The sequence below is a fragment of the Danaus plexippus genome, chromosome 23, assembly GCF_018135715.1.
Source record: "Danaus plexippus chromosome 23, MEX_DaPlex, whole genome shotgun sequence".
Taxonomy (NCBI): Eukaryota; Metazoa; Arthropoda; class Insecta; order Lepidoptera; family Nymphalidae; genus Danaus; species Danaus plexippus.
The window spans coordinates 1,236,042-1,263,936 of record NC_083551.1 but is presented as its reverse complement, the minus strand read 5'-3'; the positions used below and the strand labels follow the sequence as shown (position 1 = coordinate 1,263,936).

The following is a 27,895-nucleotide window of genomic DNA, read 5'->3' as shown; positions in this document are numbered from 1 at the left end:
CAGATTATTTTATCTTTAGTTTTTAGCTGACTTATGTTTAGATTTAATATCGGGCCTTTGATTTGTTACTTTTTAAATCATTAATATTAATCTGGTAGGAAAATATAAAATGTAATAAACATTCTTTATCAACATAAAACTAAAACAGTGTTGCTAATATATCTACAAAATTACTTTTCAATAACTTTAGATAAATAATGTATAATAGTATCTATTGAATGAGGGTTTTTAAATTTAAGAAAAAAATATATAAATATTATTTAGAAAAGTTAACCCATTCTTTAGTAAAAAACAAAACTAAGTCGCCAGCGACATCTAGTATGGTTAATTTTCATTCCTGATATAGTTCTCAGTTATGACTAAAAGATGTCGCTTTAGTCAGTATATGAAAGTAAGATATTTAATTGTAAAAGTATTTGGTTAGTTATTCCTTACTTTTAATTATACATTAAGTAGACTAAGAAATATTAAGTATAATGAGAAGATTTATAATAATATTTTATCTGTGAATAACTTAATTTATTTTTAACAGCAATACTAAAATGTCTCGGTAGGTGTTTCCGAAAGTGTTGCCTTACTTTTACATGTTCCATTTTATTGGGCATGAATCAAAGAATATTTTGTTTTAGCACTTTGATCGTCTTTATTCTTTAAAAACAGTGACAGAAAAAGGATTTTGAATTTCTCTAAATCATCACTGTGTATAAAAATATAAAAATATTGATTATTAAAAAGTATTTCTTTGTCACAGATACATTTAAAAGTATTTTTCTTTTGCAAAGTTTTTATTTTTATATTGTGGGAAAAAAATTATTAGACATATGACAACACCAAGTCTAGTCCGTACTGATTCTACACGACGCACCATCGTTTTTAAACGTCCGCGAAGCTAACAAAACTCGTTGAAAATGCATACATCAAAATGGTAGAATCATTGCAAATGTTTTTATTTCTTTTCAAATCAAAATACAGACGAAAATATTCGTGGTTCTCGCCGTTCTTGTGTTCAGTGCTCATAGTGTTATTGTTTTGTCATGGTGTACTATCGAAGTGTAGTGATCACAACTGTTTTAACGGTGTATGTAACAATGATACCTGCGTGTGCTACGAGGGCTGGCAGGGCTCCCAGTGCCAACACTGCGGCGGGAAGATTAAGTAAGTAGTGTTAGACTTTTAATTCAACAAACCCGTACGGCCAGTTCACTGACCTATTTGACAGGAGGCATGTCATCAAGTATTAGTACAAAAACTTCGATACAGCATTATCCAATTATATTCTTTGGCTTCTCTGTTTGATTCTGACATACTTCTGAAGGTCGCATGCACTTTATATAAACGGTTGCAATGCTCAATACAAAACTAAACATGTTCTAGTGCAGAAACTTTCAATGTTACTTATTTTTTGGTACACTTTTGATTTTGATTACTTGTAACACAATTTATATGACATTAACAGTTAAAACATTGAAATTTAAGAATATTTTCATTTGTTTGACCCCAATCTCAATATTGTATACTGTGCAATCTCAATTTGACAAAATCTTGTAAGATTTTCTAGAATTATAATATTAAATAGTGCATTAAAATTTACATCAAAATAGAAAAAAATCCTTAATAATAAACGGCCTAAAAAGATTGATTTATCTGAAGACTATTTTTTAATATCCTCCCATTAATATTTTCAAAGTTATAGTGTGCTATTCTAATGGAGACAATTTAATCTTCAACAATTCTATGATCAGTTAGACTTTATATCCTAATTGTATGAATTTTAACATTTTTGAATTTATTAGTAAACATTATAACATTTGTATGTGTTTGAATTAAGCTTCCCGACTCTTAAAACATTGGCTTTAATTATAAAACTATTTTGTATCTTGCACTGTCACAACTAAGTTAACCGAAATGATCGTTTTATTAAAGTATTTATCAATAAACACAGCAACGATTCTTAATATCAAGCGAAATCTGTAACCGGGAACAGGAACAAATTTATTTGTTAGTTGTTGTAATGTTAGTATTAGTATGTAATAAAGTGGGGATAACTTTTATTACACCTTACATAATGTGTGTGTGTGTGTGCGTGTATGTGTGCGTGCTTGATACATATTATATATATGGAAAGTTGTAGATTAAAAGAAAGAAATAAATCAATATCTCAATATATTTAACTGACACTATTTACTTTAACATGTTGTTTGTTACTATATAAGGTATATGTTAATTAGATTTTATTTAGCTTACAACATTTAAATATCACAATATTTATCACAAACATATTAAAAATATATAAAATTTTGAGAAATTAAAAGGGATTTTGTATAAATTAATTGTTATTATCTTGATTTTACTGTCTTGAGTGGTTATTGACTAATAATTCCTAATATTACTTTGGATACGGACTCATAGTCTCACTGCCGAGCTGATTTTATCTTATCAAAGGTGAGGAACGTTGCAAAGAAAAAATTGCTCAATTTGTTGATGAGATATAGTGGCAGCAACAAACACAAGCTTATGTCAGCGGTTAAAAATAATGTCTTTAACAGCACAAAATTTATATTATGTCATTAAGAACAAATATATTTCAGAATTTTGTCCATCGTTCATTGTCTCTCATGATATCATTCTTGTCTGGAAAATTATCATCAGAAGGCACTGACACTTCTGAACCCATGTTTGATGTTATATATTTTTGTCAGTTTTCTTTTATAGGGGTGACTGTTAATATCAATCAACCAATTGCGAGTGAATTTAATGTATTAATTAATTAATTAAAGTTAGACATCTATCAATTATAATGGGTTGTTGATTGATATTTTTGTTTCACACGACATTGGTTTTGTAATTATCGCCTGCTCTGCTACAGACATGTTAGCATCTGTTTTAAACAGTCGTAGTCACGAAATTATACATTAGTGGGAAAAAAAATAAAATACAATGGCCTGATTTACATTGTTAAAATCTACATATAAGATAGGCTTTTATCATCACCATGGCTGTGACAAGATTGAATCCATAGTAAAATATTTAAATATATTTTTTTTTTGTTTATATTCTATTATAAAACTGTGTTTAATAACTGTCCGAAATATTTTTTGTTGAGTAAGTATTCTTCGGATAAATAAGTGTATTTATCACAGATTAAGAAAGTTATTATTTTTTTTATTCTATATATTTCATAAATAAGTATTTTGGATTTTTGGGTGTAACGGCTTTAGAATGATAATGTGCTGTTATTAAGTACCAAAAAAAAAAAACTGACTATAACTTTTCATTGAATTATGTACAAATAATTTCATGTTTTAGTAATGTTTATCATCAAGAAGGTTGTATATTAAACGATATGCTATGAGATACGTACGGGAATTTGAATTTGTGTATCATTAGCCTTATATCATGACATTAATGAGCTAGCGTCTGCTGTAAAATTTAATGTCATCATGATTTGTAGATATTTTTATATGAAGCATGTGTTATCAGCCACAAAAAACTTTCTATATCAATATAGACTATTCTTAGCAACTGTTTTTAGAGCTGACTATGTTTTGTTTAATATGGTCACCCATGCCTGTTTCCTGCGACAGATTGACGGAGACGTCTGGTGTTATAACCGATGGTCCCGGTAATTATAGCGTTAGTACACAATGCTCGTGGTTGATCACACCGCCACGCGTGGGGCCCACGTTGCCCACTGTGCGGGTGACACTGGAGAGTTTTGCCACGGAGTGCGGATGGGATCATTTGTATGTATACGATGGTGATAGTGTCCGAGCTGAGAAACTATTGGCTGTGTTTAGGTCAGTTATGTTTGTATTATAATATTATATATTTTTTTACCTTATTTATATAAATACGTAAATATTTTCTCAAAAATTATATCAAAGTTATATGGCGTTTTTATTCCTATCATTTGATTAATTGCTTCAAGAAAACGTTATATGTTGTATGCTTATTTGAATATATATAGTGCTGTCCTTTTCTTGATCTTTCATAGTAATTTTGTGTGTTCGGTCAAATATTTTCATATTAATAACTATTTGGTACATATAATAACTTTATATATAATATGCCTGTTACTTTCCAGTCACGACGTAACCGGTTCGCCTCTGTCAAGTGAATTTGTTATAGTTTGTGATGCTAACGTAATTGTTCCCGTAACGAATATTATAAATGTACCCATTAATATTATTATTTTTGCTAGATTTCAATTGAAATCTCTAAAATTGTTACTCTGTTGTAAAGTTCTGTATATATTGTTTACAAACGAACGATTTTAAATATTATAGCAAACCAATTAAAACGAGATTAAGTATTTTTCTTTTGATTTCTCTTAAAAAAAACTTTCATCATCATATACTACTATAGCTTCCCGACTTGCCTCACAAATGTATTTATTTTTTAATATATATTTCCAGTGGGGTTTTAGATAAGAACGAGTCTAACTGGACTCGCCAGGTTATAGCGCGGTCAGGTAGTGTTCTTTTGCATTTCTTCTCTGACGATGCTTACGCCATGGAAGGTTTTAATGTCACCTACGATGCCTACTCCTGCCCATCCAACGACCACAGGACCAACTGTTCCGGTATGTAAAAACATATGTACATGTTTCATATATATATAATGATATCTTTAGAAGCTCTGTCGTTAATTTAAAACCGATAGTTACAAAGATCTCAATCGTTATGAACTTAAAGTATTTAGTAGACAGATCAAACTACGATAAAGATATTTTTACGTCCCCTTTTAAAACACAGATGTCATAATAGATAAATTGTAAACTAAATAAAAATATATTGAAACTGGTCGCTCTGAAAGATCCTCGACATTTATATGTACACCGGTTGCTAGGCAACGCTTTGTTATTAAACATTATCTCTTTACGTTGGAAAGAAAGATAATCGTAAATTTAAAGCCGATTTTAAATTAAAATCCAGCGAAAAATATCCTGAAAGCAATTTAAAGTATCTTTCGGACGATTAGAAGCTCGCTAGACGTCTACATAAGGCTTCGAAGGATTACTCGTGTCTTCACTGAAATGATAACAAGTTTAAAGGCGCTGTGGAAATACAGCTTACTGTTATTTTTGTACTTAACTATTTTTATATTTTGATTGCATTTCGTATATTACATGGAATGGGTTAATTCTTACTTATATTGTGCATATGCAACATGCTATGACGTCACTCAGTATTTATTAAGAAGATCTCTAATTGTATATTATTATAGTTATAAATTACCTTCACTGTCGTATAAAGTGCGCTTCTCATGTATTGCTGTTAATTCCCACTACGACATCCGATACTTGGCGTTTTTAATTTTTAACAAAGACGTTGTAACATCAGTAGTTGACCTTTAATACAAGGTCAAAGGACATTTTGAGTGCTTTCAGATATGTCGACTTGTACTCGTTCGTGTTTTGGATACGTATATATTTGTTAATATTATGTTAGTTTTTATTCTATATAAATAGAGTCTGTTATGACCAGAGAAATATTTTAGAATTGTTATTTCTTTGAATTAAACAACTTTTTAATTGAGACTTCATAAGTAAACATGTACAATATATATTATTTGGAGCTTTAACTTAAGTTAACGATTAAATTAATTTTTCTTGAAAATCAGTTATCATATTTCGCATTGCATTCAATAAAACCTTTTATACTGAGTATAGCTAAACATTCGTTAAGTTATTTATCGCGTCGTTTAAATGTGGTTCCGGTTGTGGCCCTGCCGTTAGTGAGATTCGTTTGTATTAGTTTCGTTAGTACTGAAGTAATTTTTTATTTTTAGATCACGGCGAGTGCGAGGAAGGTTCCTGTCGGTGTGACGATGACTGGCTCGGGGTAGCCTGTGACCAGCCTTTGTGTCCCAGTAAGTAGATAAATCACACATCTAGAGAGCTAGATACATAGAGATGGTAACATTAACATAATGTATTAATACGAGGGTAGGTCAATAAGTTAGCTGAATAGAGGCTATGGTGGGGAAACAGCTCCACCTTTATTACCTGTACTACTTGTCACTCCTCCCTATAGTCCAGATTTAGCTCCGAGTGATTATTATTTATATTATTTATTCCCAAAAATTTATAAAAAGTTCCCAGGGAAGAAATTTTTTAGTGATGAAGAGGTGAAGAGAGCAATTTCGGCCTATTTTGACGACATAGACTAAACATTTTTTTTCGACGATATAAATAAATTTATTCATCGATCTAATAAACGTGTTACAGTTAAAGGAGAATACACGGAGGGGGAAAAATAGTTTAGAGCTTTATTTCTTAGTTTGTACCCCGCGTTAAGCGAACTGTCCGACCCCCCCCCCCCCCTGCATTACATTATAATGAATTATTATAGTAATTGATCATTAATCGGTTATTCCAGACGACTGTAACGCTATGTACGGAGCTGGGTCGTGTACGTCGTCCGGTTGCGTGTGCACGCCGTCCAAGACTGGAGCGGATTGCAGCCGGGACGCGTTTATATCCGGCTGGGGGTGGGCGTGGCGGGAGGAGGGGGAGGGGGGTGAACGACCACGGAACATGCCGCCGCCGACAGCTGGGCACGTGCTTGTCAACTATGGTGACGATATAATAATGGTGGGAGGGGAAATGTTCCAAGACGCAGCGTTTATGTACAGGTACCGTAGTCTGCCAAGTTCGTGAGTATGTATGTACGGGGCGATATTTGTTCCGCCCACATCTAAAACACACTGAACGGGTTTCTATGAAACTCTCACTAGCAGCCTGTGGCCATATTGATATAAGGCGATGTTCACAGATATAAACCGAGCCTTAAGGAGTGGAAGGTAGTTGAGGCCCGGGGCAAGGCGCCACAGATGCGGTTCGCCCACACGGCCATAGTCTACGGCGAGGAGATCATAGTGTATGGCGGGGTGGTGGTCACCGACGAGCTGGAGAGGAGGTACCACAGAACGTACTCCATTAATAAAGGAAATCGCTAATGTTATGTACTTATAGTCTGAATAGTTTTTATGCGCTTGTTTCCTTCTGGGACTCTGGATGTCCACAGAGCTAGCCGAGTAGCGCGTCGCTGTGATACGTTACTCATAATTCTATACTCAAGTTCATAGAAATTCAGCCGGAAGTCCGGTACTTGTGTAGTGAAGTTACATAAAGTAGATAACAGGTGGCGCTGACGGCCGGCAGGTACTGTTAATGTTTGTACAACACTCTGGTTCTGTACGAATCCGATGTCGGCATCAGCGCCAATGGAGTTTCTGTTAACAAATACTAACCTGTGTGAAGTCTGTCGTGGAAGGGTTTAATGTATCGTAATATGTGTGTGCGTGTAGCGGAGGTCTCGCGGGGGTGGAGGGGCGGGCGGCGTTCGTCAGCAACGAGATCTGGACGGGTCGGCTGTCGGGGGGCTTCGTCCACTGGACCAACGACACGCCGCGGACGTGCTCTCCTCACCACCCCGCGCCGTTCGACCACTGCGGTATGACACCTTCATGTATACTAAGCTGCCGTCCTAACATCCGGCCATTTAAAATAAACAAAGAGTAAGTTTCTTATGGGCCGGCTCCACTAACCGTCGAGCGCCCTATACAGCAATGACTTCCAGTACTCCTTACATACTTTCCGTCCTGCACCCCAGGCGGGCTCCACCTGTCGGGCCACTCGTCAGTCCTGGTCCAAATCGGCCCAACCTCCAAGCCCGTGATGTTGGTGTTCTTCGGCCACTCCCCCCACTACGGCTACCTGCATCTCGTACAGGTTAGTGATGAAGAACTCTTACCGATTATAAACGGGTAGGTTACGTAAATATAACCTAACGTGTTTCGGATCGCTGCGCGTATGTCATTGTCTCACGCGTGCTCGCGGCCGCTGCAGCAAGCGGACGTCGGGCGTATGAAGCTTTTGGAATAATAAAATAAGCGCAGTGATTCGAAAAGTATTAGTTTCAGTGAAAAAAAATAAAAGTCTTAGACCTCACTAGACGGGTAACCTAGTGTGGACCGCAGTGTTTGTAAGCCCTGGTGTAGGAAGTCTGAGTGTATGCGTGTCTTAGCCGAGAGTAGCTCCTAAAGGGATCAACGTAGTCCGCTGCTGTTTCTTCGCCTGTCAGCCGGTGCCCGTGCGGGGTCCGCTGCGACACGTCACAGCCCGTCCAGTGCGTCAGGCGGCGTCGGCGATTTTCATTTTCGCTATAAGTTATTATCGGCTATATTTATCATCCGCTGGCTGCTAGTGGCATGATATTCCCACTAGTAATGTATTGTCAACATTCATATAATTTGTTAGGAAACATTGATATGGGAACTATATCTTGGAGACGCTCTCAGCCGACATGCGGGTAGGATGACATTTTTTATGTACTATTTATTTGTCGTTTTTTCTAATTCCAGGAGTACTATATAGAGGAGAAGGCGTGGGGCGTCGCCCGGACCCGCGGCTGGCCGGCCAGGGGAGGGTTCGCTCACACCGCTGTATGGGACGCGCTCAGCGGCAGGGTGTACGTACACGCTGGACTCGTCTCCGAGTCGGAGGCGACACAGGTGGGAGAGAGAGAGAGAGAGAGAGAGGCGGGGCTTCATGTTATAACATCATGAACAGACTGCTCGTATGATGAGAGAGTTGCCGAGTGCTGTCAAGGGCCACCATTCTATACACACGCAGTCAGTTAGTGTCTTTATGTCCTACCCCTATCAGTAGCGTCGTCTCTGTCTACTGGGTTTCGTATACAGGTGCAGAGGCTCCTGTGATGATAAGGTCTCTCAGGACCCGTTTCCGTCTATAGACCCGGCGTGATGTCTAAACATCCTAGCTCTAGATATTAAAATCAAGCTACGATTTTCTTATTTCACATTTCGTCCTCAAAATTTCCACTTGCTGATATCAACCGCGACCGCGGGAAATTGTGAAAAAAATAAAATAAAAAGCTCAGATCCCTCAATAAATCTTTTGCGGTACAAAAACCCATTCGTGGCCAGTATGCTGCGGAGCCTCATGTGAACTGTGACATGTGTAGCGATGACTCAGTACAAGCGTTTCCGCCAGGCGCCGTCCGCCGCGCTGTACGAGTATGAAGTTGAAGCACGGATATGGCGCCCGCTGCCCTCCGCCCCCACGCCCAGATATCTACACACCGCCATATTTATATCGCCAGGTAGATAATATATATATTTTAATAAATAAGCAATTGTAAACGTAATAAATAAAAAAATGAACCAATTTTAATATGGTTCTGTTGCATTGGATAGTCTTGCAAATTGATACAATGAAAAGATGTTCAAATTTCAAGGCAGACATAAAACATCAAATATATTAACATGTATATATTAATCGCGCGCCGCCCCCGCGCTGCAGGGGTCATGTTGGTGTTCGGGGGGAACGCCCACAACGACAGTGCTGCCGCGGCGCTCACGGCCTCGGGCGCGTCCCAGTGCTACGCGGCCAACGCGCTGCTGTACTACGCCAGGTCGGTGCTACGACGTAGACCCGCTACGATCGTGTGTATTGTATGAAGATGTGGCGATGATATCGAGTGATGTGGCTCAGACATGGCAATATTTATAATTTATCTGTTTATTCAGCGTAAGATCCTCTTAGCTTGTGATAGCCACACAGCTACAGCCTGTGACCGTCCGTCACAGTTTTCGTTGTTAGTGTGTGCTGTATTGTGTTGGTGTCAGGTGTCGCCAGTGGATGTCTGCGGGCGGCCTGCTGGGCTCGCCTCGCGCCGGACACGCGGCCGCTCTGCTTCCGGCCAAGAGACCCACCGTCATCATACATGGCGGGTGAGAAGCTAATTGTGTATTATCTTCTTATTGATTAATGCTGACAGGAAAAAAGGTACTTGTTTTGTTATAATTTAATGATGTCTGATATATATATATATATAGAGGATATGTATTTATTAAGAGAAAGTGATGGGGACTGTGTATTTTTTCAACCTTATTATATACATGGTGTTTATTTAACTGCGACGGTTATTCCAGCTTCGACGGCCGCCTTCGCTCGGACGCGCTTGTCTTCGAGTCCGGAATGCGCTGTTCGTGGTACAAGGACGAAACGTCCTGCATGAACAGCGCCAGGCACGGCGTCTCGTGTGTGTGGCGCCTTAGAGATATGCTGTGCGTCGGGGTGGGTGGCCTGGGTTTCCTTTGATAGTTAAAAAAAAATCCTCTCTGTAGTATAGACGTGACAGCTCAGTTTGTGAAGTGATTGGAATCATTACAAATGTAGCAGGTTTGAAACTGCTTTCTGCTTGTTTTGAGGTTTTTTGATTAAGTCATCTCGATGCCTTATTCTGTTTTAAAAAACCCTATCTGGTCCCTAAAATGCATTTTAACTTCCTTCGTATATAATGTACGTGTATATTTATATTTGCCTGCTGTCAATTCAGACCCCTGTGTTATCAGGTTGTGTTATCAGCAGTGTGTCGGGTGTATCTGACATTATGTATAGAGTAGTTTTTAATATTTGTATTTTTTCTTCCAGATAAAGGAAGTAGGATGGAAGGATTCTTTCACGGATGCTGTGAAAGCCTGCATCGACGAGCCAGTAGTCGGTGAGCGATGGAAACTGATATATACTTAATAATACTAATAACTATAAGTAAATATATAATAATAAGTTAAGGCTCGAACACCGGCCGGCTCGACCGGGGAAGTACCTCCCTCTGACAGAAGATCGGCATGAAGCAGTAGTGGCTGCGTTTCGTCCGATGAGTGAGAGAGCCGGTAGTTTCTTCTCTTTCCCCCCTTTCCTCTCTCTCCCACAACCAAGGTCGGCAACGCATTCACAACATACGAGGTGTTGCGGATGTCACAGGGTCCGCCAGTTTGCCACTTTTCTCTCAATATCAACTCTAATCCTAGTGGTCCGTGTCGGCCTGTATATTACAGTTCACTCAGCCTGTGATCTCTGCTCCCCAGATGAGTCTCGCTGTGCCGTGTCTTCGTGTGAGGCTTGTACAGCGCTTGGTTGTGCTTGGTGCGGCTCGTGTCTCCCGTCCGCGTATCACTGTCGACGATCCCGGACGGCACACGGACCGGTGAGACCACTGACCGCTTCCTATTATTTATGGTTCTTATATCCGACCAGTCGGATTATTCGGACCGCGAACACGTTTAGAATAACCGAACATCATAAGACTGTTGTATGCATGCAGCTTCAGATTTATCACATTCGTTGGTTGTTGCTGAACAGAAAGCAGCGATAGGAAGAAAATATTAAGTAAGCTATTATATAGATACATATTAACCTGAAATGTATTTTTTTTCTCTTTAAATGTATTTTTTTATATATAATTCACATGGCATTTGTTATTAGATTGATAATCACATTTTTTCTCCGCTTCGTTTAGCGTACCTATCCGACTGGTCGTATGTATCTGACGAATCGTACATCCCGTATATATTCGCAGGTGACCCTGTCCGTGTCGGAGTGTCCTCCGAGCGGCGCGTCGTGTTCGCGCTACCACTCGTGCGCCGCATGTCACGCGCATCTACACAGACACCCTCATGTATGTCTGATGTCTTGTTCGTATATCCTGAACTCCAGTTATTGTTTTATACACAACTCACATCAAAAATTACGAACCAAAAAAAATAATAGTAAATAATAAAAATAAAAGTATTGGATATATTTTCATATTGATAAATGTTTGCAGGGCTCGGAAGACTTAAACCAACGGGCGTGTTACTGGGACTATGACACGGTGAAGTGCCGGCCTGCCAATGCGACCACGGATATAAGGTGAACACATGTGTGACATGAGGCACCGCTTGAACAACTATTGTGAAATGTTGATTATATATATATATATGTCTCTATTTTCGTGTTTCTTATTAACAAATTTATATAATATGTAACTGTCCAGGGGCTCGCCGAGTGTGTCAGGGTCGTGCAGCGCCGCGTGCTCGTCCTATACCACATGCGGGAACTGCACCGCTGAAGAGTGCATCTGGTGCGCCTCCGCCGGGAGGTGCGTGGATAAGGTGAGGGAGGGGGAGGGAAGGGGAAGGGAAGGGGCAGACCATAACGAACATTTGTTGCTCCTTCGCGTAAAATATACTGAAAAGATTGTAATTTTTATAGTAGTGGATATTACACATCACTCCGGGTAGTATACAGTGAGAGCTAGTAATATATATATATAGTAAGTAGTATGTCATAGTCGTTTACCTTGTCATGTATGATTTCAGAACGCTTACGGAGCTTCGTTTCCGCTGGGCGGGTGTCGCGCGTGGTCCACCAGCGGCTGTGGAGGTGTGGGGGTGACGGGGGGTGTCCCGGGGGGCGGGTGCTCGTCGCACGTGTCGTGTCGCTCGTGTCTGTCGGAGCCCGCGTGCGGCTGGTGTGATGACGGGGCGGGCGGCGGGCGAGGAGCCTGTCTGCCGGGAGGTGACCGTCACCCCCACCATCCCCACATCTGTCCCAGGAGACGGTGAGATATACATATTATTTATTTATTTTCAATAGCTCGTAATAATGCTAAGTTAATTAAATAGTGTTTTTTTAATGATATCTTTTAATGTGTGGATCACCACCATATTAATGCAACGTAAAACAAAAACAAGAAGATATCAATCCAAGGTGAAGCTCCTAGTATATAACGTCAGTAACCTCCAACCTCCGCGTGTGTGATGTCTGTCCTCTCCCCGCTAGATGGCACTTCACGTCGTGTCCGTCGTGTCAGTGTAACGGCCACTCGGTGTGCGACGCGGCGTCCCGTTGTGTCCAGCCGTGCGGGTCCCGGGCCGTGGGCCCGCACTGTGACACTTGCGCCCCCGCGCACTGGGGTACCCCGCTCAACGGAGGGGTCTGCACGCGTTAGTACAATGAACACCCTGTATATACATATATAAGAATAGCATTGCATTGAGACGGTGGAGCCATCTGTTGACTGCTGTCGAGTATTAATTAATATTTGTTTTCAATAGATCAGGTACATTGCATTAAGTCGCAGTTATTAACAGATATCTATGATTTGAACGGGAAACTAAATTTTAAATTAATATCTTAATTAAAATTTACCTGAACAAGATTGAACCTGTGTGTTAGTATCTCCAATGCCTTATATGTGTGTGTGTGTGTGTGTTGTTGTTGGCAGCGTGTGAGTGTAACGCCCAGGCCGTGTCGTGCGCGGCGGACACGGGCCGCTGTTTCTGCAGCACCAAGGGCCTGGCGGGCGACAGGTGCGACAAGTGTGACAACACCAACCACTACCACGCCGACGTCTACAACAAGGGCTGCTACTGTGAGTACTGGCATACGTGTAGCAAGGGAAGCTTCGTAAGGACTGGAAACGGGAAGCGGTAGAAGGTGACTTTTGAAAATTTGGAGTGTCATCCAAAGACAAACCTTATTAACATTACTTAAGAGTCACAGTTGATCGCCTGCATTGAGCGCCTCGCATTCTCCCGCTCTGCCTCTTTCCAGTTCCGAACCCCGGGCGGGCTGGAGGGCAATAGCTATAACATTCTATATTTGCAGACGACCTAGCCGTCGACTATCAGTTCACCTTCAACCTGTCCAAGAAGGAGGATCGTCATTTGTCCGCCATTAACTTCCGGAACGCTCCCGTCAAACCGGACGTGGACGCTGACTTCAGTATCACGTGTTCCGCCCACGCCAGGATGAATCTCACCGTCAGGACCAAATCTGATCCTGAGAGGACGTTATTCAGTGACGTCAATTGCACCAATTTTAGATACAAGTGAGTTTTTTTATCAGTTTATTTCAGTTTTTTATCAGTGGTCGTAGAATATTTTAGTCTTGTACCTCTGATCTGACTGGCGCGAATAAAAAATCTTTAGAAAGTATTTGTATCCAGTATTACTCTGCCTAAGCAACTTATGTTCCATCCATTTTAATTTTCAACCTGTGTCCTGCGTCGCTGGGTGTACATTAAGATGCCTCCGTAGTGCCACTAACGATGACTCCAAGTCCGCTCGCCCTCAGGTTCGCCAAGTCCGAGCACGCCTTCGGTGTGGAGGACAACGTGACGCTGACGACGTTTTTCGTGTACGTGTACGACTTCCGGCCGCCGCTCTGGATACAGATCTCCTTCTCTCAGTACCCGAAACTCAACTTGCAGCAGTTCTTCATCACGTTCTCGTCGTGCTTCTTGATGCTGCTGTTGGTCGCTGCGGCACTGTGGAAGATGAAACAGGTTTCACATACATACTATATATGTATTTAGGATTACAACAAAATCATTAAAAAATATATTTGCCTTAAAGCCAGTACTTTTAAATGAGAAATCAAACCTCGACTAGAACAAACCAATCGTTATCTTAAACCAAAACACATTAAATAACTTAACTTTAATTTACAAACACACGTCGCGTCGACTGATACTTTCCCGCGCTAAGCGAATAAAACAAATGTCCCCGCTCTCACGTCGCCTCGGCTGCGGGCCGGAGTTGAAAAATTCCGTTGAAATAAATGGTGTCTCTGAACATATATATATATATATATATATATATATATATATATATATATATATCAAGACTTAGATATGCTTCTATTCTATTCTACAACTATCTCCTTGTGCTGAACAAAGAAGTTTACTTTACATTCAATAATTTACACATAAACTGCTTTGTGACGTCATGTGTCTTATTTACACACAGCCATTTCCCTCTAGCGTCCATCCAACTGTCATTCCAATATCAGTCGTAAGGCAGTATTAATAAGGTTGCCTATCGCGCCTCGTTTTCAGAAGTACGACCTGTACCGCCGCCGCCAGCGCCTGTTCGTTGAGATGGAACAAATGGCGTCCCGACCCTTTAGCACAGTGAGCATAGAGCTGGAGCGGGGAGGGGGCGGTGAGTAGACGCTGAGCTAGGAGACACGCGCGCTGGACCGCGACTGCTGACGCTGTTTATATGAATAATGATTGTTTTAAACATTCTTGATATAAGCTGATATATGTCATTTTGTTTGTCGTCTCCGTACAGCGCCATCTATTGATATAACTTCTCTAACAATGTCAGTTACTCTCATCTATAATTGATCATCTTCCTAACTTTGAGAGTGGTGTCTGTTATAACTAACACATGTGTCATGTGTGGTTCCAGAGGGCGGAGTCCCGGCCCCTGTGGCGTTGGAGCCGTGCCGCTGGGGTCGGGCGGCCGTGCTGTCCCTGGTGGTGCGTCTGCCGCAGGGCGGGGCGGGTCGAGCGCCCCCTCAGGGCGGACTCGCTCTCGCCTCGGCCCTCGTCACCCTCGGCCACGCTCACCACCACGACAGGTGACAAACGCGCACACACACACAGACACGCGCGCACACACAGGCTGCAACACTAAACTGACATGTATTTTTTCTGGATTCTCTCCTTATTATTGCTTTGTAAAATTTATATACAGAAACCAACATTTAATACGATCTTGCTTCTTATTATGAAGCAACATACAATCTCTTATTAAAATATATTAAAGGCGAGCAGGATATTACATTATATGTCAATTTAATTGAGGTTTCACCCCCCCCCCCTCCTGTGACCTCACCCAGGTAGTGAGTCTCGCTATCAACATACCTACACCTGCATATCTCCTTACAGACTCCTATCAATTTTCTTATGAGAAGGTTTGCCTCAGTAATTGTATCCGTAATACATGTCCGAGCAGTTTACACTCGTTAAGGGCTCGCTAGTGTCTGTCAGTGTTTATATATATATATTATTATTATTTGCGTCAACGCCATCTTATCTGCACAAGTAAGCCAATATATTTAACTATTATATTCAAATATTCCATTAAAATTCTTATTACTTACTATTTTATTTAAAAAATAAGACCAAAAAAATATTTTTAAATTTCCCAAAAATGTATATTATTCTATTAGATAAAGAATCGTTTTGATTATGATACAAAACAGAATAAAAGCTAGAAAAATTGTAAATTTTTTTAATAATATGCTTAACACGAGTCCACACGACCAACGAAGCGTTTACCGTTTCCCATGACTCTCGTCAGTAAGTCTCACTGCCTCCCGCACACAGCACTAAACGTATTATTCACATTTATATATGCTTCACGCTTTTTATGCGAACTCGTGCATTACTTCGCTTGTATCAAAAGTGTTTACTTTTTTTCAGACTGAGGCAGCAATGTAAATAGGATCCGGACCTGCGAGCAGCGCTCGGGGCCTCGCCGGACCCCAGGTGGGGCGGGCGGTGAGAGACGAGTCCCGACCGGCTCACGGCCCGCGACGTACGCGCTTCGTTCAGTGTCCGCAAAGCGCTTCCTCTACAACATTGATTCGTATCGGCTAGGAATTTTTCTGTTTGACTATTATTAAGATTAAAAAGATAAAAAAACGAATGAATCTAACCATACGTTAGACATGACTTCCGGCGCAGAGGTCGCCGGACGCGGTTATGCCAAGCGATTGTTCTGCGGACATTTCCATCGGCATATTATTGAACGAAGTCCCCTCATCTTCCGCTGAAGTCCTTCATCTCTCGCCATGGACCTCACTGCCTCCTGTCCTCGGAGCTCGCTGCCGGTTTCCAGCCTCAGCCCACGGCCGGACACGCGTCACAACGACCTGTATATTGTGTAAAGTGATATTTTTCTTACGACGCATGTATATCGTGTATAAAACGTATCGTGAAGGCATTTAGAGGTGTTGTGTACAGTTAGATATAATTTTATCTACATTTTATTAATTTTACAAAATTTACTCAATATATAACTTCAAAAACGCTTAGGACAGACAAAGTCACATCACAAACTAACTTATATATATAATCCTAAACCCCCTCCCCGCCCTGACGGTATCACAACACCAAGTTATTTATATTGTAAAGTGCTAGTTCCGTAGCGGGGATTCCCTTAACGTTATTATAATTTTACTAATCATATAATCTGATCTTCTGCCGTTCAAAGGCTCCTCGTGTTAAGTTCATGTAGCCTGTAGCCGGCCGACATTTTATCTCTAAGTTATAATGTATTTCTATATCGGAAAGTATTTGGTTTACGTTCTTGTACGTCGTATTTACGTGATATTTTTTTTATCGTATTTATTACATCACAACACGTTGTTGCTATCATTAATCTCTTGTAGTCGTTTATTTTTAATGTATTAGTTGTTAGTATCGATACAAGCAATTAACCAGCAATGTATTTTCCCTGCCGAGGTGCCAAAAAACTTGTATTTCTCACAATGATATTATTTTTTTTAATTAATTTTGACTTCAAAACGGAATCTTTTTAAAGAGTCCTAGTCATGATATATATATTTTTTATTTTTTGTGTGTGTTGTTTTTGTATACGTTTCGCTAGTCTACCTCACGAAAGCAATCATGTCTGTCGTTCTGTCAGTATGTCTTATTATTTTTATTTTCTATATATAAATGTAAAGAACAATTAACCAATCACTATTATATAATAAGATATATATAGAATAAAATATCAAAAGTTATCGTAATTTTTTATGTCCATGATTAATTTCAATGATTTTTTTTTAATTGTAATTGTGAACTGGCAACACTGTGTGGGTTTAACTGTCATTGTGAACACGTGCCGCTTACTTCGTATTCGCGAGACACAGGTTTTTATTGAAATGTGTATTATTTGAGCTTTCTAGGAAGTGGAGTGTATTTTTTTTTGTATCCAACGCGTAGAGTCTCAGACTGGGATGTGCGAGTGCCGTGGAAATGTAAAAATAACTATTTAAGTATAGTTTTTAAGCGAGAAGTGAAGCGTACCTTGTAAATATCCTGATATAAATTATTGTATTTCATAATAAAATTAACTGATCACGTTTCGTTTTATTTTATTTTTGACCCGAACAAGTCAATTAAAATTAGAATTTGTTTTATAACAAAATTCATATTTGCGTAATATTTTATTTCCTGCCTTTTTTCACGTTTGTTTGTTTGTTGTTTGATGGCCTTCATCCGTGCGAAGACTTGCACAGTATATTCTGCCAATGTCCTCGTTTTCATGTATCTGTAATTTTGGATAGTATTTTTATCTGTCAACATTTTTGACTGAATATATTTTGAAGGTGTCAGAATATTTATTTATTTGTATGTAGTTTATTTTTATATATTTTGTTATGTTTTCCAAATGTATTTCATGTATCATGCCAGATACGAAAATATTTCAAGTCGCAAGAAAATTTAATTAACAATGAAGTGGAAAAATGGGTGATTAAATTGTAAAAGTTTTGAATATATTATTATATCGAGGGGTATATTTTATATAATACGCTATAATGTATTCTATGCTTATTCTTCTGTATGATATTCTAATAATTGCCTCTGCGATGCGGAGTGACGACCAGACATATTGCACTTTGAGATATCGAAGGCTTTGTATGGGGAAGGGATCACACGTCGCTTGTCAATTTCCTTTGGTAAATTTTAGTTCATTTGTACTTTGTTAATAATACGAATGAATGAGCGAATGAATGAACTATATAATATTTTTGAATGTTTAAGTTATAGAAACTAATTAATGTATAACTTTTAGCCATTAGTTCGTTCTGTTAAGTTAAAAAAGCCGCAATTTAATAACCTTGCAGTAGTGGTTATGGAAACGAATGAAAGTACAAAAAATCTATTTTATTAAATAACGCGTTCATGAATAGTCTTCGTATTATATCATGAACGTAAGGTCGTGTTTACATTAAGATATACATACGTGTTGAATGGATTGAACTATTTAAGAATTATTTTTAAGATAGTGAATAATCAAACGCTTGACTTTCAGCTGATAGTAAAGTCAGTCTTAGTCGCTTACAATTATCTGAATAAAATTATGCGTAACATGATATTAATTCACAGGCGGGCGCGGGGGCTTCGTGTAGCAACTACACTAAAATCAAATTCACTAATGTTTTAAAGCATTTCGTGACGAGTTATATAAACAGGTGACATATATCACAGAGTTATCTAAAGTACAATTTTGTTTATATCCTTGACAACAACCGGTTGTTTTAATCTGTCCCGTGCAGACGACGTCAGCGGATAGCGTCGGGTTCCGAACGTGTCCGCGGCGGTGCTCCTTTACCGCGACCGGAAGTAATGATGCTTGTGGCATGTATTGTAATATAATATTTATTACGCATTAGCCTTTTAAATATACAATGCTGTTTGGGTTAGTTTGAGCAAAATTCCTCACAACATCTATGAAGTTCAGTAACATTTTTGTTTGAATGTTTAAGAATTGAAAGTTCCTAATAAATAAAATATATTGAATTGAAAAAACAATTTCACTATACAAAGGACATGCTGATCGTGAGCTCATTATGAACAGATACCGAACTTATCCTTTATTTTGTAATTTGCTACTACATTCATTCAATCAACAATGACTTTTTTAGGTGTGGGACAAAGAGCTAGCCTTTCTGGCCCAAAGGTTGGCAGACCAATGTAACTTCGTACATGATGATTGCCGAGCTACAGGTTAGCTTACAGTGCTGTATCAATTTACATAATCGTATTTTACTTTATAAAAACGGGCACACACAAAACATATTTATTTTTACTTAACTTTAACAATGCTAACGTGTCCGAGTCCAAGTATTTCGACACGCTGTTTGGATGAGGTCTCTTTAGTTAGACTTGCACATATTTAATTCAATTTATAACACGTGGGAGAAAAGTGAATAATAATCTATTATTGTTACAATCGTATCTTCTTGTATAGTGAAATCATTTAAGTACATAGAGTAATAATAGTTCAAATGGTATTGGGCTGTTAAACCTTCCCAGTTCGTTATCCTTACGCTGGTCAGAGCGTGGGTGAAGTGCATTGGAGAGGTACAGAGGAGCTCAGCCTCCAACGAGCGATCAGACGCGTGTTGGACGCCTGGTGGGGGGAGAGGAGACGGGTCCAGCCGGAACAGCTCATAACCCCCTTCAGACTTACTAACAAGTATGATTATTAAAGCTGACCAGCCGATAGGGATATTGGAACAGAATTATTATTATATGTGCACATCTGATGTACTTTATTATAAATTTAGATGACATGTATCATAATTAATTCCCTTAGAGATTTTTCTTATATCAGACAGCCCGTTTTTAAAATGAAATTGTTACCATACAAATGTTTCTACCCACAGACATACCAACGTCAACTTTAAAATCTCTCTCTCTCTCTCTCTCTCTACTCCACACAATCTCAAGGTGTTCACGTTAACGTTACAACACGTGCAGTATAAGCTCTCATCACCAATCCTCGTAAACAAACTACATACCAGAATTTCTAGTTGTTTATTCATAAATTTTCTGACATGACAGTATAAACGCTAGTTTACTTGAATGTAGTGACGATTCAAATTTGTGCTAAAATTTACCTTCGAAGCTGGTCGGTTTAATGTCACAGACAATAAACATGACATATTAATATCCGTTGGAGTTTAGTGACGACCTTTTCTTTCTGTTAGTTGAAAGCTGGTAATGTTTACTGTATATAATGTATGCAGAGGCAGTGTTTGGGGTCACTTCAGCCAATTGGCGGTGTGGTCTCTCAGGGCTGTCGGTTGCGGTGCCGTCATCCACGGATGGGATTATACTCGCCTGTTGTTAGTCTGCGACTTCTCTCACACCAACATGTTGGGACAGAGGACCATATCCCCGGGACCTCTGGCCCCGTGTCCGATACACACTGTGAGGAAACAAAGAAGTCCTTATCCTTTATTGTGTGCTCCCGTGAGTCTATTTAAAGTATCCACATACTACATGTAGACAGATGAGTAAGAAGCGTTTTATGTTTAGTAAATCTTCACTTAAGAAAATCCGAGATATCCTTTGATTGTATAAATAATTATAATAATGATTTATGCTGTCAATAACTTTGGATATAGTATATTATGTTTATAATGCGTCGAAACGATAATTTTGGATACTCTGTGTCATGAAGTATTGACTTAAAATATGATATAAAGAAAAACAAACAAGTACAAGGTGAAAATTATTTGCTTATATGTATTAAGTCATTTTAAATTAAATCATTTAATTATGGTGTTTTTTTTTTTGTGAAGAAATAATAATTGAAATATTCGATACTTTATGGATGAATGAATATAATATAAAAAAATGCTCTTAAATGTTATCGTATAAGTAATCATATTACAGATTAAGCGATCCTTGGACACGGAAAATGAAGAAAACGATCTGAACAACGATTATCAGAACACACCAGACTATGACGGGATACGTGACACGGAAATAACAAAAAGATATTCTATGAACACGTATAAATATGACGAAACAACTAAAAATAATATGCTGTCAATTCCAAGGAGATATACATGGCTGAAACATTCAGGTATAGCGAGTAATGGTTACGTGACTTATAGCAGATGAAAAAATGTATTCGCTATTTTATAGAAATAAGTGATCAGAAAACGTCTGATTTGCTGAAACACAGGATCAAACAAATGAAATTGTGGAATAGTGTAAGGACGAGTATGAATTTGAGAAAGTATAACCGATGGGAGTCATGGCCGACACGCGCAGACATGAGGTGATATGAATGTTTTTAAAAATTAGATTAATATGGTATAACAAACAGAGTATTAAAAATAAAGTTTTTTGAAGCCGTTCTGAGAATATTTGCAACAGTAGATCTTGGAATTTTTTTTTTTTAACGTATACCTTTACCTTGGATATTTACCAACATTAAGGAATAATAACAATGGCGGGGTTAAAATTTAAATAAATGTTATGAAAATATATGGTCGTTCATTCCTAAATTGCTAATGAGTTCAATGAGGTGCTAATAAAACGTAGTTCTTAAATGGTCTTAAATATATTCAATAAAATATTCCTTTCGCTTTGAATATTGTAGAGAAGATCAAGAGAACAAAGGGGAAGCAAAGCTGTTCAGGGCTCACAAAAAATATAACGCGCATAAAGATAACTTTCGATTCTCCGAGCACTCTAGAAGAGTCACTACCGAGGCTGGATATCAATCACTTCAAGTAATATAAACCAAATGACACAAAATTTGGTTGACATCTGTCTAAATTCAATTTGTTAAAATCTGACAATTGACAGCTGACAGCAAATACGTGATATTATGTCCTATGGCAGCTGACAGCTGCGATTATGACAGATGACATTAACTAAACGACATTGACTATCATTATTAGTTGCATGCTTGTATCGGAACGACAATTAAAAAATATACTTTTAATTGCAACGCCGCTTGTTTGTCGATTATCAAAACTGGATGTTGACTCTTTAAAGTAATTTTTTTTTAGGAGTTTACCTCAAGGCATAGATGGAAACAAACAAGAATAAGACAAATGAGGTGGGTTACGAAAGTGAATTACATTTTTTTAAACAAAAGTATATTTTTGCATCTGTTGAATGTTTGATACATTAAATTTTAACCATTGTTTAGACCTGGAGCAAAGGCTTTATTGAATAAGCCGCTCGGAAAACTTCCCCAAAAGCCAAGCATCGTAAGATCAGATTAATTCAGATCAGATAAGATAAAAAACATGTAATCTTAAGTAACCAGCAATTTTAGCCGAAGAACCTATTGAGACAATTTTATTAAAAATTTATCACAAAAAAAAATATTAGAAATAAACTTCAATTTTATAAAAGTACATCTCAAACAATATTGACAAAAATTAAATAATTTTAATCTTATTTTAGGCAAGATGGAATCATTTTAACCTTTTCAGTCATAATTATTCATGGACTATAAAATGCTGTTCTATCGTATTTTGTTTCATATAAAACGATATATTACTATCAATATTACTTGTTCATCATACTTTTGCTTATATAATATTTCGTAGTATGAGTGTGGGTTATACATTTTTGGTAATTAATTATGACTTTTATGTAAACAAAAATATCAGGCGTCTTTGATGATTGACCAAGATGACGTCGAGCAGCTCTACAGAGACACAGGGTTTCACCTCTACTTAAAGAAACAAACAGGAATTGAATAAATGTATTGTTCGTAAAATTTAGTTTTATTTAACGATTATCTAGATATTTATTTTGCTGTTCTCCATTTTTTAAACTGAGTGACGTAAAGAAAAAACCAAGAATGATAAAACATGGATTACAGTTTTCGAAAAACAAATATACGAGTAAATAGCTGTATAAGTTTTTTATTGGAATTCCTGACAAAAGAGATGTTTGAGATCAAACTGAAAGTGGCCAGTAGGACGAAACGCCAATATCATATGTAAAAAGGCCTAATAGAAAATACAGTCGTTATAATGTTTACTTTGCGCAAAAAATATCTACGTTAAAGGTTTTTTACGCGCAGCTTCTTAGCGACTTTGTCTTGGATGGTCTTTGGTATGCTCATGAGCATTTCATTCGGTGTTTTAATAAAGGCATTTTGGGACTACATACTTTTTATGAGGCGACTTAGCTGTAACCTTGTCAAAGTTATCGTAAATAACAAACCTTATATGTATTTCGATTTGATAGCTAAATCTAAACGTTTCTTTGCAAGCTAGTGACGTAATCATATCACGTGACCCACATGTCTGGCGTTTATAGCGTTTTGGCGGTCTTATTTGTCATTCTACCTTAAATTATAATTTTTATGTAAAATATAGCAATTTACAGAAAAAAAATGAAATGAAGAACCGAATGAAGATTTAAAGTATATAGGCCATATGCTATTCAGATTTTTTTAAATCAAAGGTCGCAAACGGGCAGACGGTCAACTTGATGGAGATAGTCACCATCGTCCATAGACATCTACAACAGAAGGGAAGTTGCGGATAACCTTGATTGTGGAAGCGGTAGAGGAAAGGGGGGGAAAGGGAAAAGACAACCGGCTCGCTCACTCATCTTTTGTGAGAGGGTGGTACATGGCCGCTCGAGCCAGCCCATGTTCGAGCAGGAACTTGACCACAGCTAGGCTCTACCGCCTATGCAGGTGGTATAGCTATGCTCATATTATTGTACTTCACTTTATACTCAGCAAGATACTGGTTTATTGGAACAGTAACCTTAATACTAGGGCAGAAAATTGTTTTTTGGTATAATATTAATTTGATTACTTAATGCTCATTGGCTTCATAATGATTATTAGCCCAGAATATTATTGAAAACAGTTACTAGTGAAAATCGGATTTAAAATTAATCGACTCGTTCATGAAAGACTTCTTATAACATTGCACCTTTTTGTTAAAATATATACATATATATATTTATAACATGTGTCAAACTGTCAATGTTGTGCTTGAGCCTAGGTTTATTAAATTTAAGAATTAAAAATGTAATTTAGTTGTTGTAAGAAACTCGCTACGAGATAAAAAAAATATTTATATATCGAAAAAGCACAAGAAATCAATTCAAAATGTAATCACTGGGATTGATGAGAAAGCTAAGCCAAATTACTTACTTGAAGTAAGTTAAAGCTGAACTCCAGTTTAGAGATGAATTTAATATACAAAACTAAAATTTAACTTAAATTCAAAAGCATGAATTGCTGCAATGTGCTGCTGTTGTAGCAACTGTTGCTGCCGATGTTTACGGATCTTGTGTTGTATAGCGTGCTGCATTTGGTTGCTACGTTTGTGCGGCGTGGAAGAGTGTTGCGAGGATTGCGTTATGGAAGACATGGATTGAAATGAAACAACAGAATAATGAAAGGCGTCACCCAACAACAGATTTATTCGTCACTCGGATCACAACATTTAACACATTGACAGTCCAGCTCGACGCCACACAGATGGAGAGCGTACGCTATAAATGTAAAGCAAAATATAAATCGGAGGCTGCCGCAAAAGTTGCAACAACACATTGAACAGATGCCGCTCGAAATAAAATAAACGGCTTAAGAACATTTTCGTTTGTGATTTTCCCTGCTTATTGTTATTGCGTTTATTTTGACGTCATAGTTGTCACAATGCTGTCATCGCTATACTTGTTGTTAGATCTCTTAGATATGGACTGATAGAATATTTTTTTATCTCTGCCAACAGTGATAAAATTTATGTAAATATAATTTAGAAATTAACTAGCCGTGGGAATGTTGCTCGTTTCGATTTATTTTTGTATTCTTGTGTGGAAGACGACACTTCTCATTAAATTCTTTTATCGAGTGATAGTTGTGTGATATGTTTCCCACAATAAATTGTACCTATATGATATTGATATTTAATACAGTCAATCTTTGATTGGAGTACCCAATACCTATGCATATATGAAAGTTATACATAACAATTAAAGTTTTAATTGTATTTAAATATGATGCGTCCAACACATTGGAAGAAATATCGAAATGTAAAAGTAGAATATCAGTGTAGGTATCTATAAAATCAGTGTCAACGGTTTATTTTTAAAAATATTCTAAGGACCTACCTTCATTAATCTCCGCACTAGGGAGCGGCGATTATTTTACACGTTTTACATTTTTTCTTTCGAGTTAATCATATCTTATCTACAACTGTACGAGTAGAATAAACATGAAAAATATTTAATTTTAACAATAGACCAATTAGTCACTGACGTCGTTTCGTTGATTATGGAATGATTAATTGAATCGTCTCAATAACAAAGATAACATCCGAAACCCAAATCATAATTCTGACAATTTAAAATATCGTAATACGAATTTAATTAATGAACAGATAATATGTAATATACCAAAAATATAAACGTATTAATAAAACATTTGTTACTCAGCTTATCTTATCGACTCTGATAACGCAAAATATTTACAAATATTACACCGTACTGAATCATTTTGAAGGTATTCTATTTCGTAATCTCGAGGAAAAACAACCTGGGATCAGTTAACCGTAAAGAGTACTTTTAAAGTTAACTGTGTCAATGCTTTGTTAGTCATCGCTTGATAATCAATGATACAGGTCTATTACAATCATATTTATATATAAATTTCTCGAGTGTTAACTCAGGAAGAAGTTTTAACTATTGAAGTGAGAGTGTTAACTTGAGAAGTACAGTTAACATGTGTTGTTGTTGCGATTGTGGTTCATGTGGGAAGGTGTTAAGGTGTCTTCTGTGCGTGACTTTATTTGTTTATCTGTTGAAGATGTGCGGAGTTGATGTCGACGATAAATGCTGTTGCGGAGACGACGATTGAACATCAGTTAACTTTAAAGCAATTTTTGTTAACATTTAAGAAGTCTCTGTTACGTTGCATTGTGTTTTTCTAATAAAATCCGTGTGTTAAGAGAGTTTTATTCCAAACTTTTCTAAACTTAAATCAATTTTAATTCTATTGACAAATAAATAACGTTTTATCTCCAAATATTCTATTTATTTATAGCCTCATATTAAGATCTGTGTCTTATAAGTTAAGGGAAAATAAATATGACAAAAAGATGCACAAGGACGTGTTATTTGTGCCATATAAGTAAAATACTCATCTCTATAGTATACAAAATACAGTAGGTACCTTTGTTCCATTTAATATAGTAGGCATTCTTTAGTTAAGGTGCGTTCTCACTGATGTGGGCTAGCGGAACGGATTGCGGAAGCGTTTTGTAGTTCAATAATTGCAATAAAGCGGTAATGATAATATAAGTAGTGCTTATTATTATTGGAGAATAGTTTTCCGCTCCACTCGTTCATTGTGGGCTCATTATATATTTTATTGCTATAACCGACGCTAGTATTATGCATCATTTTAAAATATCAAAGATAATATTGAAGAAAATTTGAAAGGAAATTGTCTACTAAAGTCGTTTGAAAATTTTTTTTAAAGAAAAATTAAGAAAATAAGCTAGTAATGATTAAATCAATCAATAATATTTTATTAATAAGGCTTCATAGCTTGGATTTTTTAAGTTAAACTAGCTGTTCCCGCGAATTGGTCTGCGCGGATTACCATTATTTATATTACTTAATTTTAAATAACAGTAGTCTAGGTAATAAACATTATGGAGGGTGGTAGTCGAGAACCGGAGGGGATCCATAGAGTGGTGGACAGTCGACAACGGCGTGCCACAGGGTTGGGACCTGTCCTGTAGAACGTCGGGTACGACTGGGTCCTGCGAAGTCACCTCCTCCCCGGGATGGGTGTCATTTGCTATGCAGATGACACCCTCTTCTTATCCTGGGGACGGAGCAACAAGGAGGCGGCGCGGCTGGCCGAGGTCGGAACTGACGGCCCTCCTCTTCCTCGGGACTAGGAGGAAAGGACCCCCGCCGGGTGCCACCCTCCTCATAGGAGGAGGGAGGGTCAGGGTGAGCCCCACCATGAAATATCTGGGGCTCACCGTTGACGGAGGGTGGACCTTCGTGCCCCATTTCAGGGAGTTGGGGCCGAAGGTCATGAGGACTGCAGGTGCGCTGGGGAAATTCCTCCCGAACCTCGGAGGTCCCAGCACAGCTTGCAGGCGGCTATACTCTGGGGTCTGTCGGAGTATAGCCACGTACGGTCCTCCCGTTTGGACTGATCGCCTGATGAGCCACGGGATCAAGGCCCTACTGCTCTCGGCATAAAGTGCAACCGCGGTGAGGGTGGTCAGGGGGTACCGTACGGTCTCCTGGGTCGCAGCGACGGCTCTTGCCGGCGATCCGCCTTGGGATCTTGTGGCGTTGGTTCTCGCCGAGGTGTTCTCCTATGTCTCACGTAGGAGGGCTCTCGGAGAAAGACAGGAGGAGGTTGCCATGAGTGCATCGCTGCGGTGGACTCGGCCCAGCACACCCTCGAGGTGTGCCCGAGATGGGCTGCGCAGCGGCAAGACCTTGTGATGGCTCTCGGCGGAGTGGACTTGTCGCTTTCAAGTATCGCGGAGAAGATGCTCGAGAGTAACAGGTCCTGGCTGGCGGTGTCCTTCTTCTGTGAAACGGTCATGTCCACGAAGGAGGCATCTCAGCGGGAAAGGGAGGATGTGGCTGATGGACCCTCCCCCCACAGGCGAAGGACGGGGGTGCGCCGGAGGCGGTATCAATGCCTCCAATAGCGCCCTAGCACTCCGGGCTAGGGTCGGTCTGGTAAGCCCTCC

At 38.5% G+C, this 27,895-nt stretch overlaps 2 protein-coding genes across 4 annotated transcripts; both read left to right on the top strand.

Annotated features, from left to right (window-relative positions):
* Positions 1 to 827: 827 nt before the first annotated feature.
* LOC116774921 (attractin) lies at positions 828 to 17,741 on the top strand. Of its 2 annotated transcripts, none has more exons than XM_061524063.1 (26): positions 828 to 1,155; positions 3,585 to 3,797; positions 4,416 to 4,582; positions 5,791 to 5,871; positions 6,381 to 6,636; positions 6,777 to 6,920; positions 7,312 to 7,457; positions 7,617 to 7,735; positions 8,368 to 8,517; positions 9,020 to 9,128; positions 9,329 to 9,440; positions 9,655 to 9,759; positions 9,961 to 10,105; positions 10,463 to 10,532; positions 10,900 to 11,018; positions 11,391 to 11,489; positions 11,637 to 11,722; positions 11,847 to 11,964; positions 12,172 to 12,413; positions 12,635 to 12,798; positions 13,080 to 13,226; positions 13,463 to 13,685; positions 13,916 to 14,141; positions 14,694 to 14,799; positions 15,052 to 15,223; positions 16,071 to 17,741. In XM_061524063.1, exons 1-26 carry the CDS (start codon positions 923 to 925, stop codon positions 16,090 to 16,092), a joined length of 3,774 nt encoding a protein of 1,257 aa, XP_061380047.1. In that variant the 5' UTR covers positions 828 to 922; the 3' UTR covers positions 16,093 to 17,741. The 2 variants fall into 2 exon arrangements, with proteins under 2 accessions (XP_061380047.1, XP_061380048.1); XM_061524064.1 differs by having other exon boundaries at positions 829 to 1,155; positions 13,931 to 14,141.
* Positions 17,742 to 17,965: 224 nt separating this feature from the next.
* On the top strand, positions 17,966 to 22,917 carry LOC116774919 (cysteine-rich venom protein-like). 2 transcript variants are annotated; one of them, XM_032667705.2, is made up of 12 exons: positions 17,966 to 18,337; positions 18,768 to 18,853; positions 18,938 to 19,004; positions 19,307 to 19,388; positions 19,698 to 19,860; positions 20,414 to 20,639; positions 21,066 to 21,258; positions 21,321 to 21,456; positions 21,781 to 21,913; positions 22,196 to 22,245; positions 22,339 to 22,399; positions 22,808 to 22,917. In XM_032667705.2, the coding sequence occupies exons 1-12, from the start codon at positions 18,197 to 18,199 to the stop codon at positions 22,898 to 22,900; spliced, it is 1,431 nt and encodes a 476-aa protein (XP_032523596.2). In that variant the 5' UTR covers positions 17,966 to 18,196; the 3' UTR covers positions 22,901 to 22,917. The 2 variants fall into 2 exon arrangements, with proteins under 2 accessions (XP_032523596.2, XP_061380051.1); XM_061524067.1 differs by lacking the exon at positions 22,339 to 22,399 and having other exon boundaries at positions 17,967 to 18,337.
* The last annotated feature ends 4,978 nt before the right edge of the window (positions 22,918 to 27,895 follow it).

Excerpts from the sequence above, each read along its gene's own strand:
- LOC116774921 (XM_061524063.1), top strand. The coding sequence starts at position 923 with ATGGTAGAATCATTGCAAATGTTTTTATTTCTTTTCAAATCAAAATAC. Across the intron at positions 13,227-13,462 it reads CTACAACAAGGGCTGCTACT|ACGACCTAGCCGTCGACTAT; the intron begins GTGAGTACTGGC and ends CTATATTTGCAG. Across the intron at positions 13,686-13,915 it reads TGCACCAATTTTAGATACAA|TCCGCTCGCCCTCAGGTTCG; the intron begins GTGAGTTTTTTT and ends GATGACTCCAAG.
- LOC116774919 (XM_032667705.2), top strand. The coding sequence starts at position 18,197 with ATGTATTCTATGCTTATTCTTCTGTATGATATTCTAATAATTGCCTCT. Across the intron at positions 18,338-18,767 it reads TCGCTTGTCAATTTCCTTTG|GCGGGCGCGGGGGCTTCGTG; the intron begins GTAAATTTTAGT and ends ATTAATTCACAG. Across the intron at positions 18,854-18,937 it reads GTGACGAGTTATATAAACAG|ACGACGTCAGCGGATAGCGT; the intron begins GTGACATATATC and ends TGTCCCGTGCAG.